Here is a 19,997-nt window from a genome sequence, read left to right on the forward strand (position 1 = left end):
AATGGGAAGAGGTAAGAAGGAAACATGCTGTGAGCACTGAAGTCCCAGGAAAACTTATCACGGGGCCAAGCAACTCAACCACCTGGTTAAGGATCAGGCTCCCACCATTATCCCAAATAGGCCCCAGCAGCAGCTGCCAATGGGCTGAAAGCACGGGGGTAAGGCGGCAAGGAACTAAGGCAGGCTTGCCTCTGGGGAAGAATCTTATGTGTGTGCCTGTTACCTACCGCCATGTAACAAACAGCCCCAAATGCTGTCACTTAAAACCACCACCATCCGTGACCTCTTGTGATTCTGTAAGCGACCCTAGGGTGCTTCCCCTTGGGGAAGGGATATGCTCTGTGTGGAACGAAATCAGTGTTTGGTGACCAGAAGGCCAGCAGTGACAGAACCCAGCCATGTGGTAACCTGACCCACTTCCTGTCCCCCAGGGCACAAAGGAAGCCTGCATTTCCCAAACCCCTGCTCCTCCACGGGGAGGAGCCACTGCCAGGTCCCTACAAACCACCCCCCTCCTCACTCTGCTCACTCATTCCCTTCCGTGGCCACCCGATGGCCACGTAGGTCACAGGTGGAGTCGTCGCAGGGTGGAGAGCAGCCCAAGAAGGTACCAGACTTTATGAGACGTAAATGGGTATCGTTAAGCCACGGACAGGTGGTTTGTTAAGGCAGCGTAACAGCACGTGTCTGGAAACTGGCGCTGCCCGCTGACCCGGCTCGCAAACCCTCCCTGGGCCCCGGGCCAAGTCCTGCTCCCTGAGCGGACACCGGGCCTCCAGACCTTCGGCAGAGAGATGGGTGTGTGAGGCTGCCCCGGAGCAGATCTCCGCTGGGCCCTAGCCTGGGCCAGACATCCACCTGCAATGGGAATACCTCTTCCATCCCTGCCCTCAGCCACTGTGTCCTCTGATGGCAGGATCCCAAGGACACCCACCAACGCCCTCACAGACTGCCTGTCATGGTGTCCCGAGGGCTGCCTCCTGGCCTGTCTCCTTCCCCAACATACGGGGGCTCACGCGGGCACCAGGAGCAGCTCCCGCTCGCCCGTCTCCTGTGCATGCAGGTGGGGGCAAGGAAAGGACACAGCCAGAAACCGCATGATGATACAAATGATAAATTATATTTGTACAGTAAATAAGTATCAATAGTCAACACAAGTTCAAAACCAGCCACCGGCCCCTGAGACTGAGAAAACGGCTGGGTGACACCCCCTCACACAGCGCCCATCAGGAGGGAGTGTGATGGCATGTGTACTACACGTGTGGCAGCGGCCGGTGGCTTCATGATCAGTGCAGCAGGCAACAGGGACAACGCGCCGGGGACGGGCCTGTGCCGGGGGACTGAGTGGGGCGGGGAGGGGTCTTCTGGGGCCTGGGCAGCCCCGTAGCTAGAATGTTGGGGCCTCAAAGTCAAATCAGGAAGGGTTCTTGGCTGTTACAGAAGAATCCCTGACCAAGTCATCAGGTGTGGTCTACTGGCCTGGGAAGGGGTCCAGGTCGCACCATGAGTATAAGGGCCTCCCAGGGGAGCAACCTGTGGGCCCTTCCCTGTCTCCACCCTCCCCGGGTGGGAAGAGGCTGGAGTGGGCTGGAGCCCACAGCCCAGCACCAGCTCCCCGGCTCTGGCAGGGGGTGGCTGGCCAGGAGCTCCGGGGTGGCTCCTGGGGCCGCAGCATGGGGGAGCTTTTAGAGATGGGGGACAGGAGTGGCTGGGGAAGGCCGTTCTAACTCGGCCTGCTCACCTCCTGGCCTCTTGGTGCTCCTATGCCCTGCTCAGGGTCAGATCCCCTCCCGGAACCGGGGAGAGTGGAGGCACACCCAGGGGTCGGCTGCCCTTGGAGTCGGGGTAGAGAAGTCCACAGTGGAAAGCAAGACTGGAACGCAGGCCAGCAAACTCACCGGAGGAGGATAGGGGGGCTGGGGTAGGCGGCGAGGGGAGGGGTCCCTTCCCTGGGGAGAAGCACATCTTTTCTGGTCTTTATTTCATGACTTCAATACTTTTTCTCCTAGTGGTGAGTGGGGCAAGGAAAGCAGGAAATTGGGAAGGAGGTAATATTAGTGCATGTTTGTTAAAAATCTATTGTGTGAGAATGACTTTTTTTTTTCCTCTCCAAAATAAGAGCTGATTATTTTTAAGTCTGCAGTGTGTGTCTGGAATTAGCAGGTGGGTGGGTCAGGGCCAGCCCTGGTCGTTCACCCTCGCGGCCTGGAGGCCGGCCCCCCACGACGCCTGCCATCACACCATGCCATCCCCATCCTTACCCTGAGTGCGGATTAAGACAGAGGAGATCACAGACACACAAGGGTCAAGATGCCTCTTCCGTTTCAAATTTCCACTGTCCAACGGAAGTCCTTGTTGATCTGTGCATGCCTTCAGTTACAAAAGGGAAATTAGCTGATAAAAACTGGTGAGTCACATTCATACATTAGGGTTTTTTTCCTTTAACTTGATGTTGGTATAGCAGTAAGAAAAATAGCCTCTTTCAGGATCTAGCCCAAAAGATTGCAGGTCAATCAGTTTGGTAAGTCACCAAAAAAGAGAATAAAAGAAAGGAAAAGGCAACTGGAGGCTGAGACTTTTTGTTGCTGTTGTAAGTTTTGTTGTTGTTTTAAATATACATCATCTTTTCTGTGTAATCAAATTCCCGTATTTTTCCCTATAAAGAATTTGCTTTAGTTTTTTCCATAAGGCATTTTTTTTTGTCTCTTCCTATTTAAATTTTCTTAGAGTTAAAAACCATAAATAAGAGGGTTTAAACCACTAACATGACATGTGCCAATATCTTAATTCAGCCAGACCTGGTAAATTCTATCAAAACTAGACAGTTAAATAAGAACCACGTTATAAAAATATTAGCCAAAAAAAGACTATTAGATAACTCTGCAAACTCAAATATGAAACTGTACTAAACAAAATATGTGCAAACGTATACAAGCATAGAGCCACGTGGCAGGGTTATGCTCAGATTAGTTTAAAGCTTGCTCTAGTGGATTTAATTCAAGAGTTGTTTCACGGTGGTGTTTACTTTGAACTCACACGAGTCAAAGAAAAATAAAATATGCACAACCACTTCCCCTAAAGGTCAGTGTCTCATGGCGCCGGTGCTTCATTCTGTCCACACCCGGGACTGCCTGGGGTGCTGCTAGCGCTGGGGGGGGGGGGGGGGGTTGGGAGTGCAGAGACAGGGCGGCCGTCCTGAGGCCTGGGCCAGGCGGTGTCCCAGAGGCCCTCAGGCTGAGAGGCCAGGGTGAAGGCGACACTGGTGACGCTGACAACTCCTGCCTCCACCTGCCTCCTCGTCTAAGGCCCCAGAGAGCTAGCCCATCTCCAGGACCAGGACCCCGCGCCTGGGAGGCAGCAGGGAGGCAGCCGGGTCGGGCCCCTCCCGAGGGCTGTGGGCTGGGGATGGGCAGGCGGGCAGCCTCAGAAGGTGCGGAACCCCACGTGCCATGTCTGACGTCCAGCAAGCTTGCCGCCGTTTGAGTCTGAGGGTCGGGGCTGTGAAGACAACCCTTTGACCAGGAAGCCGGAACTGGAAAGCTCTAACAACCCCCCACACACACGCTCTCGGACACCATTCCACAATCGAGTCCCTGCTCGGCGTCCTCAGGCACAGATGCTCTGGGCATTCACTCTGCGGTGGGTCCCAGTCCTGGGCACTAGAGAAGGAAGGGGTTGGTCGCGCCGGTGGCCTGAGATGCCGAGGGAGGAATGCCCACGCTGCCCACCATGTTCATCGAGGGGGCGCCCAGCGGCGTCAGGGAGGAAGCGCCAGGCCCCAGAGCCGGGTGTGGGGCTGAGGAGGTCATGGAGGCCACCGCCATGGGCTCCACACCTGGGCTAGGCCCAAAGGACGCACTGGTCCCCAGGATTGGGCTCCCTCGCAGCTGGTTCAGCGTCAACGGCTGGGGCTGGTTCACCTGGAAGGGGTTGACGGGGGCCGAGGGCGCAGCTGCACCTGGGGAAGAGACCAGGAGGGGTGATGGGTACAGTCAGAAAGATACCCTGCCCACCCACCCCCCCAAGTCCAAGGGCTGGAGAAGCTCAGGGCAGTGCCAACCAACACATGGCACATACACCCACTCCCTGAATCTCCAATGTCTGTATGAGGAGACTAAGGCCATGAGAAGCCAAGTGACTCGTGTGGAGTCACAGAACCTGAATACGGCAGTGCCAGGAACATGCCTGCTCAGAGCCAGCGCCCCAGGACTCCCTCAGCAACAAACAGCTGCCACCGCTCCCTTACTGTGTTTGCCAAGCTCTGTGACCACAGGTGTCTGGGAAAGAGAAGTGCAAAGGGCCAGGTGGAAACCTCAGTGAGAGGCTTGGGAGTGGCAGTCTCCACACTGGACCCTGGGACCCAAGGGGTGGCATAATAAAGGCTCTGAGAAGCCCTGCAGTCAAGAAGCAGATGCAGCTTGATCTTATTCAGTGCTTCCAGAATTTATCACACATCATAAAGCCTCTCCCCAGCTTTTAGAGAAAACATCTGGTACTCTGCCAAAACACCCAAGAACTGCCAGCACTGCATCTCCCAAGCAGCCCGGCCCTTGAGCACAACGGCTGCCTGCTGAGGAGCCCCCCATGGCCAGGGCCAAGAGGTGTTCCCTGTTACCACCGCACCCCGGGGTGGGGGTTGGGGGCAGGCCCTGCTGGGGCACAGCCGGCCTTCCCCGCACCAGCCCCTCTCATTACCCTGCCAGAGCCAAGCGTGCTTAGAGGTAGCAGGAGCCCAGGGGCCCCCACCCTCAGCTCTTCTCAGTCCTGGGGTCCTTCTCTGCAGGGTCCTCTGAGGGGCTGTGGTGTCGGGCCTCAGATCCCGCTTTCTGGGGGAGGGTCTCAAACTGAACACCCTGAATAGGACAGAGGCTGGCCCTTGGGGAGCCTGAGGCCCTGCTGGCCTACCAGGGTGGGGGAAGCTCCCTAGAGGGAGAGGCTTGTATGGGGCTGGGTGCTGAGCATGACCATGACCGCCCACTGGAAGAGTGGATGGTGGGCACTCCAGGCAGGGGGAGCAGCACGTGCAGGGTGAGGAGCTCAGCGCCTCTGAGGGTGTGAGCACCCTGGGAGGGCACACAAGGGAGGGCAGGGCCTTGGACATGGAAGCAGGCCTGGGGGCTGTCCTGCAGCCCCCACGGAGACTTTGAGGGTAGAGAGCAGGCCCGAGGGTGGAGAGCAGGCCCGAGGGCGGAGAGCAGGCCTGTAGACAGAGCCCACAGCAGGGAGCAGGGATATGGGGGTAAGAGGGCGGGGCCCCCCAGAAAGGCAGAATCCAGCACCTCAGATGGCCTGAGGGTCCATGGGTCCCTGGGAAATGGCCCCCAAACAGGGGAACGTTGGGCAGCAAAGTCTGGTTCTCCCTCACCCGTCACCGCCCTCTGCAGCTGACTGAGAAGTGGTGCTCGCTGGAGGGTCTCCCCGGCCATGGGACCAAGTCAGGCGCAGCTTCTGCTCCGTGCTCTCAACTGAGAGGAGGGCTATTCCGCCCAACCCCCTAACTACACACTGGCATGCACGCTCCGCCCCCTGAGGCCCCATAGAGGCCTAGGAAATCCGGGCATGGCTCCGAGGGTGGTGGCTCTGTGTCCCACAGGCAGAGCTCCCCCAGAGGTGGAGGAGAGGTCAGGGCCTGGGGCCCACCCCCCAGACCCATTCTCAGGAAGGGGGCAGACAAGCAGAGGGAACCCCCAGCGAGAGCATACCTGGTGCTAGAAAAGGGTTGAGGGACTGGGCCGGTGGGGCTGGCCTGGTCACCAGCGAGTCCAGGTTCACCAGGGCCGCGTTGGGGCCCAGGAAGGACTCGGGTGTTTTCCGGGCGCTGCTGGGCTTGCTTGAGGCAGCGGGCAGGGGCTGACACTCAAAGGGGTCCGGGCTCGTAGTTCCATTGTTTTGGGATGGTGGAGAGGCCACTGCCTCAGCTACAAGACAAGGACACAGGGGAGCACGGTGAGTATGGGGGCGGGGGGGATGCACCAAGACTGCCACATCCAATGCCACCAACCCCAGGAGCATCCCGAGCAAGACACAGACATTGTGGGGGGGAGCCAGGTGGCCACACGGAAGATGGAGATGTTCATTGCAGTGCTGTCTCCGACAGACCCGACCAGGGACAGTCAGACAGAGGGGCAGCTTACAGAACACCCGTTCATGTAACCAAACTCAGAGTGCAGGGACATAAGGCCTCATGATGAATAGGGCCATTATCACAATGTCAGGTGAACAGCGACCGACAAAACGGTGCATACTGCACAATCCTCCAAAAACATTAGGACGTTATTTGTGGTTGCAAGCCAGGCATGGGCATTTCATGTTTTGCATGGGTTTTCACCGTCAATTTTCTACAATGAACATGAATTTCTTGATAGAGAAGAAAGCAAATTATTTTTAAAAATTCAGCCAACAGAGGATGTACTGAGACAGGCTGGGGGGAGGGGTTGCTTTGCGACATGGCAGCGGGGTTATGGGTTCTTAAAAATGGTCATACTCTCCACTGGATAATGCCATTTCTAGGAATCCAGTCTCAGGAAATGATGTGAAATGTGAACGGGAACTCAAACACAAAAGGATGTTCACCACAGCGTTATGTACTTCAGCAAAACCCGCAATCAACCTAAAATGTCCTCCCCGAGGGTAAAGAGCAAAATGGTGACTGCTGAGCAATACGAGTAAGTATTGCTACGGAATAGGTTCTAAAGCATTTTTAACATCACGAGAAAATGTTTTCAACCCGTTATTCCATAAAGGGGAGGGAGGGAGGCAGGATCCAATGCTAGTACCAGCTGGACCTCCCCCCCACCAAAAAAAAGAAGGCCGTGTAAACAGAGCTCACAAAAAATGCTGGAAGGAAACACAGCGGAGGGCAGAGGGGGTAAGGTAGGATTATAGAGGGGTTCTGTTTTCTTCCATAAGCTTTTCTGCATTTTCTACAATGGAACAGCTTTAGGATTGGAGGCAACGATTTTGCAAGTGCACAACAAGATGTCCATGTAACAAGGCCACACTGCCTTCTCGCTGAGGTACACGCGGGCAGGCAAGGACAAGTAGGCTGCACTTTGGTCTGCCGAGGAGATGCATGGAATTTTGTCTTTTCAATGCAGCAAAAGAAAGACACTCCCCCCTTCCCCCCAACGAAGCAGCATGTTCTAGGCTGCCTCTGGTCCCCTGAGCAGAGAGGGGGCCAAGGGGCGGTCAGGGGTGCCAGGCTGCTCGTACCTTAGACAGAGGCCAGCCAGGCCTGTAGCTGCCGCTGGGGGCACACGGTGGGAGGAGGCGGGAGGGCGGATGGAGAATGGGGGGCACAAGGAGAAGCAGAGAGAAGAAAAAGAAAGGAGAGAAGTTGCTCTATGTGGCTGGGAGGTGTGGCTCTGGCCTCGGCCCCCTCCCACCCGATCACTCTGCACCCCACCCTGATGCCCTGCCAGCCTGGGGACAATGGGCCAGGGCTCTGATAAGGGCTGGGTGGGAGCCACAACCTGGGGTGATCAAGTAGGGCAGAGATGCCCTATCCGGGCCCAGAGCTGGGACTGTCTCTGAAAACTGGCACCTTGGGAAGTTGGCAGGAGGACGGTGGGCCCCCACGCAGGGGTGTTGCAGGGGGTGCGGTGGGGGGCTTGTGCAGAGGACGTGGGGCCTAGGGGCGGGACCGAGACATAGGTGAATGAGACCGGAAGCACAGGCCCAACACTAGGAGAGGATGAAAGAAAAACTCAACCCCCTGACATTTCACTGCTGATGTGTGAATTACCGCCATCGGCCACTTACAGCTCCCAAGATCAAAACACAAAGAAAATGCATGAAGTTGATAGGTTTTGAAAGCAGGTTATTTCTACAATAACTGGACTGCAGTAACAAATGAACAGAACATCATGGAAACTACAACCACCTTCACCTACCTGGTTTTTTTGAAGTTCGGAGGTTGTCAAATTCAGAAAAGTCATCTTTAATTGTACCATTCAAATTACTGAACAGATCAAAGGCCCCTGGGTGAACATAAGAGGCTGGTGAGTGTGCATGCACCACGACGTACCCGTGATTCTGACTCCCAGGCTAAATCCTAGGGGTGTGCTGGCAGCAGGCAGGGGAGAGATCTCTACACCTGCTCATGGGGGAGAACGGACAGCCAGAGGGCAACATGGGGTCACCTGGTGGTCTGGGAGTGTTTGTGTGCCGCTGCTCCCATCAGCTCCCCCCCAAACTGAAGGAGGGGCTGATGGTGGAGAGACTTCTGAGCCAGGTTTGGGGGCTTGGACAGAGCCTGTAGAAAGCTACTGGAAGTACCACCAAGAAGGTTGCCTGCCCAGGCCCCCTCAGGAAGCTCCCTGTGGACAAAAGCGCAGGGGCCGAGAACGTCCATGAGCTCGCCCTTTACGGTGGGCTTATGGCATCTGGGTGGGGTGGGGTGGGGTGGGATGGAGGGGGGTTTGCAGACAAAGGCTGCAGGTGACAAGGGTAGCAAGTGCAGACAAACCCACAGGTCCCATGCCAAGGAGCCAGGAAAGGGGAAAGCAGTGCACCCCAAGGGGCTCCCAGAGCCTGCAAAGAGCAAAGTCTCACCAGAGGCTGAGATGGGCTTGGTAGCTGAGGCTGCAGCCCAAGCGTCCGCTGTTTTCCCGGCACTGGGTGCAGGCTGCTGCGGGGCCGCCCAGGGGTCTGAGCCCTTGGGGACGGAGTGTGTGCTGGTGCCAGTGGGCACGCCCCATGGGTCGACAGAGGCAGCTGGCTTGGCACCTGTAGGAAGGCAGGGTAGGCTCAGCTATGTCCTCAGAAAGGTCTGGCCAGCTGGGGTGAGAAAGGAAAGGACACTAGGCCACGTGAGCCACATCAGGGTCTGCCCCACATCAGGACAGGCAGCCACGCTAAGGGTGCAGTCCCAGGCCAGCAAAGCTGGACAGAGCTGAGGTCCAGGGCCGACAGCCACCGAAGGTTCCTACCCTGGGGAGTGTGCTGGGCCCAGCCTGCTGGAAAGCTACCAACAGCAAACAGTGGAGATGTTTATGCAGCTGAAACCCTTCCCTGAGTGCCTGCCACTCAGTCTCCCACGGAGCTCCTAGAGCTAAGTTCAAGTCCACCTTCCCCAGAGTCCACAGGGCTCCGCAGAGTGAGCCCTGCCCAGGCATCTGATGCTCTAGCCGCAGGCCCCGGCCACGCCCTGTCCCCACCTGCTTTGAGTGGTTTTTGCTTTAGAAAGAAGGTGAATAAAACAGATGAGGACAATGTGAAGAGGAACGGTAAACAAATGCCTATGTGCCTAGCCAATGTTTTCAAACAGGGAGTGACAAATCAATTTAGAGGCTCACAACTGGCACATTTTAAAAGGAAAATAACTGAGCGCACCTAATGTAAGGCGTCAATCTTACCGTGGAGACCTTCCATTCTCCATCACCTAGACGTGGGTGCAAGCATGCACACACATGTACCATGTCTCACCTTTGAGTGGAGTGACACGGCCAATGTTTAAAAGCCACCGCTGCCTTTCAGGGAGGAGTGCCTCCCCCATGGCAACCCTCACCCCAATCTTTGTGACTTTTGTGTTAGCCCTTCCTTGGATCTTTCTTCTAGTTCTACCCTGCAAAGGTGCTTTTACTTAACCTATCCATCAGCTATGCCTGCTTTCTAACTTTATACAAATGGAAACATTGTACACAGTCTTTGTGACTGCCTTTGTTCAGCCACTTCTGGGAGATTTCGCCCATGTTGATATGCAGCTGAAACTTGTTCCGTTTTACTGCCATAGAACATTCCACTCTGGCGAGGGGGAGGAACCACAACTGATTAATTAGTCTGCTGAAGGCACTGGCTTAGTTGCACTGCTTTCTCATTCTCATGTCTGAGTGTACTCGTACCCGTGAGGACCTCAAGTCCTAGCCCCTGCCTCTGAACCCAGTGACACCAGGAGAGGCTCCTTGTAGCTGTGCCTTGTGCTGGGTGGATGCAAGTCCTGGCGCTCGGGCAACTGGCCCCTAACCTCACTACTGCCTCTCGCTCACTTTTTCATGTGTGCCAACTTGGTGGGCGTGCCAGGTCATCTGTGCTTTGCTTTGCATCTTGTTGTTCTTTAATGAGGTGGCCACCTCCTATGGTTTGTTTGCAGGTCTTCCATGATTCCTATCAAGTGCCTGGTCCAGTCTTTGTCCACTTTCCTTTGGGAATGTTTATCTTTCCCATCTTGATCTGAGTTCTTACCATGCTCTAAATAATGTTTTACTTAGGTTACAAAAACAAATTACCTCCCAATTTGTGGCTTTTCTTTTCAGTCCTTAAAGTATCTTTTGATGACCACAGATGTTCTTAAATTTAATGGGGTGCAACCTATCAGTAATGTCCTTTGTAATTTGTGCTTTTCCTGATGTTTAGGAAAGCCTTCCCTACACCTCAACAGTCTTCTACAGTAACATCTACCAGATTTACAGTTTGCCTTGCACGCTCATGTGTTTGCTCCATTGGCAACTGATTTTGGCATATGGTATAAAACACAGATCCGATTTCATGCTTTTCTACACAAACAAATCATCTCGCCCCACTCTTTTCCCACTGACCTGCACACAGTGCCACCTCCACCAGAAGTCAAGGCTACACAGATTCATTCCTGCGCTCTCCCTTCTGATCCACTGACCCGTTTCTGGCCCTTTGCTTTCTGGATTATCCTCACAGATATGATTACAATAATAAAAACTGCTTTCTGGTACCTGATACCTTGGTCTTGTTCCTCGAGAATACTGTGGCTATTTACAGCCTTTTGCTTTTCCATACTCATCTTAAAATCACCTTGTCAAGTAAAAAAAGAAAGAAAGAAAGAAAGAAAGAAAGAAAGAAAGAAAGAAAGAAAGAAAGAAAGAAAGAAAGAAAGAAAAGAAAGGAAAGAAAGAAAGAAAGAAAGAAAGAAAGAAAGAAAGAAAGAAAGAAAGAAAGAAAGAAAGAAAGAAAGAAAAATTAAAACCTTGCTGGGGTTTTGGTCAGAATTGCACTAAATCTCAGATCAATTTGAAGAAAGAGCTGTTATCACTATTAACAGCAAAGTCTCCAAAAAACAAAAACAAAAAAACAAAATCAGAGGACATTCACTTAGGTCCTTCTTTAAGTGAATGATTTGAAATGAAAGATTTCAGTGAAAATTTAAGTCAAAGATTTAAGTGAAAGATTAAAAGAAAAAGAAATTAGAGAAAATTTAAGTGAGGATTTAAGTGGAAGACTTCAGTGAAAATATTTTTTATTTTCCCCTTTATTTCCACAAGGGATTCTTTCATACACCTCCTATAAAATCTATTCCTAGGGACTGGTATATTTTAAATTTTTCATTTTTATTAATTTATTATATGCAGAAAAAAATGTAATTTTGTACACTGATTCTTGCAACCTGCAATCTTATTAAACTGTCAATTCTAATCATTAAAATTCATGCAAGAAAAAAAATAAAAAAAATAAAATTCATGCAAGTTATTTATTCTTAGAATTCTTTTTTTTTTTAAAGATTTATTTATTTATTTACTTATGATAGACAGATTGAGAGAGAGACAGAGAGAAGCAGGCAGAGACACAAGAGAGAGAAGCAGGCTCCATGCCAGGAGCCCGACGTTGGACTCGATCCCGGGACTCCAGGATCACGCCTTGGGCCAAAGGCAGGCGCCAAACCGCTGAGCCACCCAGGGATCCCCTATTCTTAGAATTCTAATACCTCTCAATTCTAAGAGAGTTATCTGAGGACAGTTTTTGGATATTCTACATATCTGACCTTATCATTTGCAAATGATGATGGCCTAATTTTTCCCAGTTCTTTCTTATATTTTTTCTCTCCTTTTTCCTATCTCATCATCCTGGCTGGGACCACCAGTCCCAACATAAACCATGAGTGTGCACAGTCAGTGAGTCTTGTCTTGCTCTTCAGTATCCATTTTCTTTTTTTTTTTTTATCCTTTCATTATTTATTTTTTAATGATAAATTTATTTTTTATTGGTGTTCAATTTGTCATCATACAGAATAACACCCAGTGCTCATCCCATCAAGTGCCCCTCTCAGTGCCCGTCACCCAGTCACCCCCTCCCCCCACCCTCCTCTCCTTCCACCACCCCTAGTTAATTTCCCAGAGTTAGGAGTCTTCATGTTCTATCTCCCTTTCTTATATTTCCTACCCATTTCTTCTCCCTTCCCTTCTATTCCCTTTCACTATTATTTATATTCCCCAAATGAAGCTTTTACACAGCAAAGGATACAGTCAACAAAACTAAAAGACAACCTACAGAATGGGAGAAGATATTTGCAAATGACGTATCAGATAAAGGGCTAGTTTCCAAGATCGATAAAGAACTTATTAAACTCAACACCAAAGAAACAAACAATCCAATCATGAAATGGGTAAAAGACATGAACAGAAATCTCACAGAGGAAGACACAGACATGGCCAACACGCACATGAGAAAATGCTCTGCATCACTTGCCATCAGGGAAATATAAATCAAAACCACAATGAGATACCACCTCACACCAGTGAGAACGAGGAAAATTAACAAAGCAGGAAACCACAAATGTTGGAGAGGATGCAGAGAAAAGGGAACCCTCTTACACTGTTGGTGGGAATGTGAAATGGTGTAGCCACTCTGGAAAACTGTGTGGAGGTTCCTCAAAGAGTTAAAAATAGATCTGCCCTACAAACGACCCAGCAATTGCACTGCTGGGGATTTACCCCAAAGATACAGATGCAATGAAACGCCGGGACACCTGAACCCCGATGTTTATAGCAGCAATGTCCACATTAGCCAAATTGTGGAAGGAGCCTCGGTGTCCATCGAAAGATGAACGGATAAAGATGTGGTTTATGTATACAATGGAATATTCCTCAGCCATTAGAAATGACAAATACCCACCATTTGCTTCAACATGGATGGAACTGGAGGGTATTATGCTCAGTATCTATTTTCAATGCTTTACATTAAAATGGTAGCACTGAGGGAGGGAGGGAGGGGCATCTGGATGGCTCAGTGGTTGAGCGTCTGCCTTTGGCTCAGGGTGTGATCCTGGGGTTCTGGGATCGAGTCCCACATCGGGCTCCCTGCAGGGCACCTCCTTCTCCCTCTGCCTGTGTCTCTGCCTCTCTCTGGGTCTCTCATGAATAAATAAAATCTTAAAAAACAAAACAAAACAAAACAAAACAGTACCATTTACCACTTACAGGCATTCTTCCTTTATTAGATCATGGAAACTCATCATTCCAAGAGTGTTAAGATGTTTGCAGTGAACAGCTGATGAATTTTATCAACTGGTTTCTGTCTCTATGATGATGACAGCATGATTTTGTTCTTTTGGTCTGTCACATGGTACATGAATACATCTTCTGAGGATTTGTTCCTTGCAAACAAGGTTTCTCATGATGTACTATATCATTTTCATATTTTTTATTATGGATTTCTACTTGTTTCTTTGCTCTCTGCGTCTATATTCGTAATGGGGTGTCCTGACAGGTCTGTTCTCACACTGCACGTCCTGTCTGGTTTTGGTGTTAAGGTTATGCTGGTCTCATAAAACGGGCAGGGACACTCCTCATTTTCCTACCCTCTTAAGGAGTTTGTATAAAGGTGGAATTGTTTCTTGAGTGGTGTAAGAATTTGCTGGTAAAGCCCTCTGGGTGGGTCATGGGGGTGGGAAGGATTTTTAAGCCCAGACTCAATGGCTTTAATGATTACAGCACTATCCCTATTTTGGGATTTCTATTGTTCTTTGGTCAGCTTTGCTGAGTTTTCTTTAACAAATTTTTTAAAAAATATTTTATTTACATGAGAGAGGGAGAAAACAAGTGGTGGGGGAGCAAAGAAGAAGCAGGTCCCTCAATGAGGAGGGAGCCTAATGTGGGGGGCTCAAGCCCAAGACCCTGAGATGATGACCCGACCCAAAGACAGACACTTAACTGACTAAGCCACCCAGGCATCCTCTCTTTTTTAAAATTAATCATGCCAGGGATTTCTCTGTTGTATTTATTATTCTTTTCAATTACCAGTACCTTTCTTTGCAGATATTACAGAGGGTCTGTGTTCCGAGGCATGAATTTCTGTTCCTATCCATATTTCATTTCTTCCACCTTACTTGGGTGGCACACGTTTTAGAATGCTGCTAATGTAAACGCTGAAAGCGGTCAATTCCCCTCACACTGTTGTTTCAGTTGCCCCACGAATTCTGAAATAAAAATATTTACCTTATTGTTTTTGGTTCTCAATGTTTCTGGGTCATGTTATAATTTCTTCCCTGACCCAAAATTTCAGCAGTGTCTTTCAAGTGTTAAATGTATGGAGTTTTTCTAGTTTTCTTTTTGTTGTTGAGGATACTGTGGTCAGAAAATATGTCCTGGGCATTGCCAACTTCAGAAATGTGTTGAGGCTGGCCTTTATGCCCAGCACACGATCAAGGTTTTGTCAGTACTGGAAACATGTGTGCTCCCATCACTGGAAACAACAAATCCACTACCTCATGAACCATGCTGCTCAAATTGTTACATTCTCACTACTCTTGGTAAAATAATATATACACATACTAGTCTTCACATCTTTGTTCCTGGCACAGAATTCCTGAAACCCTTGTCATTTTTTTTTAAAGATTGTATTTATTCATTCACGATAGACATAGAGAGAGAGAGAGAGGCAGAGACACAGGCAGAGGGAGAAACAGGCTCCATGCCGGGAGCCTGACGTGGGACTCGATCCCGGGACTCCAGGATTGTGCCCTGGGCCAAAGGCAGGCACCAAACCGCCAGGCCACCCAGGGACTCCCCTCTTGTCATTTTTTAAGGGACCAGGCACTACAAGCATCTCTTGCTCTACTGAGGTGACCATGAGTGCATTCCTGGCTGGCTCCTGGCTGAAGCTAGAATAACCAGAACCCCCAAGCCTCGATTAGAAGCTGGGAATGTTCTGTTACCTGGAAATGTCATGTTTTACCTTCCTTCTTAAGGAAAAGTTTCAATGAATATAGAATTCTGGAGGGTCATGGTTGTTTCGTTGGTGTTTCAAGACTTAAAATGCATTTTACCATCATTCAAGGTGGATGGTTTTTCTTCCAGTGCCCCAAAGACCTTATCCTATCGTCCTCCAGCACTGGCCATCCTTGCAGAGACGTCAGGTGCCAGTGTGCCTGCCACCCCTTTTCCACAGACCGCGACCGCCTGGCCCCTGTGGGTTTAAGATGTTCTCTACAGTTGCCAGGTGGGGATTTCTCTTATACCCGGCTTACGATTCACCAGGCATCCTGGATCTGGGAAGCAGCACCTTGCCACGAACCTAAAAACCCTCATTCTCTTTTCAAACATAAACTCTTCTGGAACTCTAAAGAGTTGGGTGTTAGGACATCCTCATTCTGACCTCTGTGCTTCCCATCCATGATGACCTGCCCACTGCTCCCCAGACAAACACCAAAAGGCACGTCCACTGCCCGCCACCTCTGGGTCTCTAAGTTCCTCCATCTTTCCCACTCTTCTTGCCTTCACTAACTCCTCCTCCTCTGGAATCCCTCAGCTTTCTTAGAGGACTCATTTGCCTCTGAGTCTCCCTGGGCTGGGACCTCAGGCAGGGCATAGGTGTGAGGGTAGCACCAGGGACAATCTGGCTGAGCTCCAAAGCTCAGAGAAGGCAGCAGGAAGGGTGGTGGCTGCCAGTCTCAGAGTAGACCATGGGGTGCTCCCCAGGCCTCTGGGAAGGCTCATGTCCCGGGGCCCCATTCCCAGGCATGTCCCTCTTAGCAGCCCCAGCAGCTGTGTGCAGGGATGGACATGCAGGTAGGCCATTCCCTGACTTCCAGAACCTGAACCCTCTGCCAGGCATTCTACAGTGCTGTCTTTATTTCTTCTGGTCCCTGAGATGCTGAGTGGCTCTAGGCCTGTCAAGCCTGTATTAGCTGCCACCTTGACTGTCTTTTCATTTTTGGCTGACAGCGAGTGGGAGTGGCACAGGATAGGGGAGGACAGTGCTGCTTCTGCTACTTCCCAGACTTGTCGCTGCAACCACAGTAATGCTGTGAGCTTAACAAGGGTCAAGGCAGACTTTGACTTGCAAGGTTCATTCCCACCATCCCTTGGATACGTAAGCCTGTCAACTTCTGTGAGGACTTGGGACTTCTGCTGCTGCTGCCACAAACCTATAGCCCTCTAGAGGTCTCCAGAAGCTGCTCTGGCCTTTCCCTCCTGGTCCTCTCAGAATTGCACACAGAGACACCTCTGCACCACTCTCCTCAGGCGCATCACTGTCAGATGCGACAAGAGGCCTAGTAGGACACTGGTCCCGGCTGGAATGACACAGTGGGACAGGCCCTGGCTCTGCCCCCGAACATAGCACCTCAGGGAGCCTTAGTTCTGCATCTGAACTAGAGTGAATGACCTGGTAGAAACTATGTCCACGAGAGAGCAGGATGGCAAGGCTGAAGAGATGAGTCAAGTGCTCAGAGCTGCCCGGGGTGTAGTGGAGGAGACATGGGTTCAAGGAAGACCTGGGCCCTAGTGCCAGGCTGCTTCCAGCTCCATGTGAGCACAGGGGTGCTGACACACCCACAGCCTCCCCTTGCTCACAGCAACCATGAGCACTGAACGAGCTCGTGTCCCAAGAAGCCTGCCACCCAGCCAACATCCTCCTCGCCTACCTGTGCTAGGACATGGACTGTGGGTCTCACATGCATTCCCCGTGCAGATCTGACCACCCCGGAAAACACTATGTGAGAGCGACTGTCCTTCCCTCTTCTCGCCCCCATCAGGGGACACCCTGGTCACTCTCTAGCACCCTCCCTGCTTCTTCTGAAAGACACCCTGACTTTCCTTGGGAGAATTACCCCTAGCTACTCCCAGCCCCAGTCGATCTGACCTTGCTCTGGCAACAAGAGAGGATTTCCACCAGGTAGCAGCAATCTGCAAAGTCCCCCACTCCCAAATCCCCGGATGGTAGAGGGCTACAGAGAAATCCTCCCCATCCCTTGGGCTGTGGACTGGAAACACGAGGTAGCTCCCAAGGCAGCAGAACCTGGGGCTTCTGAGGCCAGAGAGGAGAGGGGAAGGGTCCAGCAGGAGGGGCAGCACAGAGGGTCTGGGTCCTGGTGACAACCCCTGAGCCATGGCATTAAGCCAGCCTGAAGACAGAGCTACTGTCTCTACTGAAGCTGCCTGCAAGGTAGCTTCCTGAATAGACTGCCTCCCCAAGTGGTTGTGTGTGTGGAAGGGTGGGGGGGGTGTGCTGAGAAGGGCATGATCCCCGCCCTGCAGTCTCTCCCTATCATCTCATCCCACAGCCACCCAGCCCAAGCCCAGCCCAAGCCCCTCACAAAGCACTTACCCCTTGCTCTCACTCCTGTGAGAATCTGTCTCCCCAGCCAGAGTAAATGTGCACAGAATGGGAGCCAGGTCTGCTTGGCCCATGCTGCTCCAGTTCCCTGAGCTCAGAACTGAGACTCACATGCAAAAGACACTCAACAACTAAGTGGGCGCTGAAAGGAAAGCAATGAAGGAACCACAGAACCCCGGGCTGGAAGAGACTCTGCGGTTTCTGTGCTCTAACTCCCACCAGTGAGGCATCTTTGAACACTGCTGTTCAGTAACCACTTCTGGATGACTCTAGGAAAATGTCTAATTCAGGTGTTAGAACCATGAACAGCCAAGAGCTGCTCACAATCTCTGACACTCCACACAGGGTTTTCAAACACCTTAGATTTGGCAGGGCTTCATTCACCATGCAGTTCAGGGGCCACCGGAGAAGTGGTTTTCAACTGTGCTTGTCCTTGTGAATCTCTGGAAGGATGTTAGTAAAATACTGTATCTCCTCCCTTTACATACACAAACTCTGGGGAGGGCCTGGGCATTTGTATTCTTAGAAGTCCCCAAGTGAATTAGAATGGGCAGCCAGGATGTGCAAGAGCTACTGAGCTCCTGGAGCACTCAGGTGCCTGGCCAAGCCTTCTCAGAAGTGTGGGAGTCCACCATCAGAGGGCCAGCTCGGACATATAGGTGGGGACAAGCCCTGTGTCCCAGAAAGGTGGTCCTTAGAGTCACCTCGCTCTATCTGAGCAACAATTGGTTAGCACTCACCAGGCCCAGGTCCAGGTTCTGCCTCTGAGAGAGAAACAAGAATACATCTAACGCAATCAGCATGGGGGTCAGAGGCAGCTGGTGACCCTGGGATGGAGTGAGGCAGTCCTGTGGACAGGGGGACTGTGTCTATCCAAGTACAACATCTGAACCATGTGTTCAGAATCGCATAAGAGTTTACCATGCGGATCACAGGACACAATGCAAAAAAGAAGGTTCGGGCATTCCCAGGAACCCCAGAGAGCCCCTCAGCACCCCAGACCTGCTATGCATGTGCAAAAACAGGCTTTGCTCCTCCATCCAAACCCTATCTCAGACAACAAGGGTCTAAACATACTAGCTGTCCCCCCAAACTGATAAATGTGTATCAGTAAGAGTCAAAACAAAGGACTACCATCTTTCTGGAAGAGCTCTTTCTACACGAACACTGTGACATAATGAAGCTGTAAACATTGCACATATTTTAGTGCGTTCTCCATGAGCTGGCACCATGCAGAGCCCCTGTCATGCTGGGCTCTTAGGTAAGGCTTCCACCCTAATTCTGTTCGAGAGCCTCTTCTGATACCTTCAGTTATTTCCCACTTGCCTTGCTTCCCTTTTAGAATATGCTGAAATAACAAAACCCATGCATGGCCAAGACCTGTAAAAACCAGCATGCCTAACACTGACATCAACACCATCTGGCCCGGAAAGAACGCCCTGCCCCGGTGCTGCCATGCTTACACACACAGCAGTCACAGCTCAGAGAGTTCTGGATATGGAATGAAAGATGTCCCTGGTTCAAATCCTGGCCAATCATCCAGACAGCCACAGATAAGCAGCTCAGCCTCAGTGAGCTCCATTGGGTTTCCAGTCCACAAGTAGCAGCTGGGGACCTATGTGCATTCAGGACACTGTGTGGACACTTTTTGCTCCGCTGTGGGTCAGGAGTCACAGCAGGCCACGTACTGTGACACCTCACTCCCCTCAAACCTGCCTGGGGGACAGACACATAATGCGCCCTCTGCTTTCCCATGGGTGCCGACTGCCCACAGAAGCTAGCCTGTGGGAAAGCAGGCAGCAGCAGAGCCGACATGACAGACCCCCCAGTAAACGCCCCCCAGTGACAGCACGGCCGCTGGGGCCCAACACATCTTCCTCCTCCATGAATGGACAGTAGCTTTGCTGCAAGGCTCCTCTGTGCTCTGTCCTTCCACATCCTCGACATGGCCCAGGCCACGACACAAACCAATAAATAAATGCTTGTTGAAAGCACAAGTGAATGAGAGCAAAGGATGGAACCCAGGGCAGAAAGATCAAGCAGCTTCCGGCCTCCTCCTCTGTGGGCCCATTCATGGGGAGCACGTGTCCCTGGGCCCCTCACCCGCCAGCCTGGCTCCTCTGAAGGCTCACATATGAATATTCATGTGCACAGGGGGGCAGTCACATTGTGGGGTCACAGAACTGAGTGGCGAGGGTCACCCAGAAACCAGTAGTACCACCTGCTGCCACTGGGCCAGAAGACGGCCTCTGTCCTGGCCCGGGCAGCGAGCAGGCCTGAGTCAGCCAAGGCCTTCTGAATCACCAGGCTGTGGGCCCTTCTCGTACCAGGTGGCTGCTTTGTGTGCCTGGAACAGAGGAGGAAGTGCCCTGCTGACCTGGCGGGCTCCGACTGCCCTCCTCTCAGCCCTCGGCAACTTCCTCCCAAGGCCCCCTTGGCCAAGCGGCCCCTGGCACTGCTTGGAAAGAACTGGAGATGGCAGGGCTTGCTACAAACGGTGACTTTCAACACAGTGTTCTTTTCATCCGGAGGGCACAACTATCAGTGCTTGGGCAGAGACTCTCTAAATCCTTCAAATTTATGAACGTGTTTCCAGGCAATGGGTGGCTCAGAAAACACACACTAGTGGGTTTTACTAGAAACTAGTTGGTAAGTCTGACACCACATCTTGCTCTGGAGCAGTCTCAGAAGATGAA

At 51.5% G+C, this 19,997-nt stretch overlaps 1 protein-coding gene across 12 annotated transcripts in view; it reads right to left on the reverse strand.

Annotated features, from left to right (window-relative positions):
* Nucleotides 1–1,098: 1,098 nt before the first annotated feature.
* Nucleotides 1,099–19,997, reverse strand: part of EPN2 (epsin 2) — an 84,282-nt gene continuing 65,383 nt past the window's right edge. For all 12 annotated transcript variants that reach the window (XM_072730497.1, XM_072730503.1, XM_072730505.1 and 9 more), the window contains 4 exons: nucleotides 8,554–8,727; nucleotides 7,893–7,979; nucleotides 5,703–5,918; nucleotides 1,099–3,958 (listed from right to left, as the gene is read on the reverse strand). In XM_072730497.1, coding sequence (XP_072586598.1) covers nucleotides 3,660–3,958; nucleotides 5,703–5,918; nucleotides 7,893–7,979; nucleotides 8,554–8,727 — 776 coding nt within the window. In that variant the 3' untranslated portion in view covers nucleotides 1,099–3,659. The remainder of the gene's footprint in view (nucleotides 3,959–5,702; nucleotides 5,919–7,892; nucleotides 7,980–8,553; nucleotides 8,728–19,997) is intronic.

This window comes from Vulpes vulpes, chromosome 12, assembly GCF_048418805.1.
Source record: "Vulpes vulpes isolate BD-2025 chromosome 12, VulVul3, whole genome shotgun sequence".
NCBI classification, from domain to species: Eukaryota; Metazoa; Chordata; class Mammalia; order Carnivora; family Canidae; genus Vulpes; species Vulpes vulpes.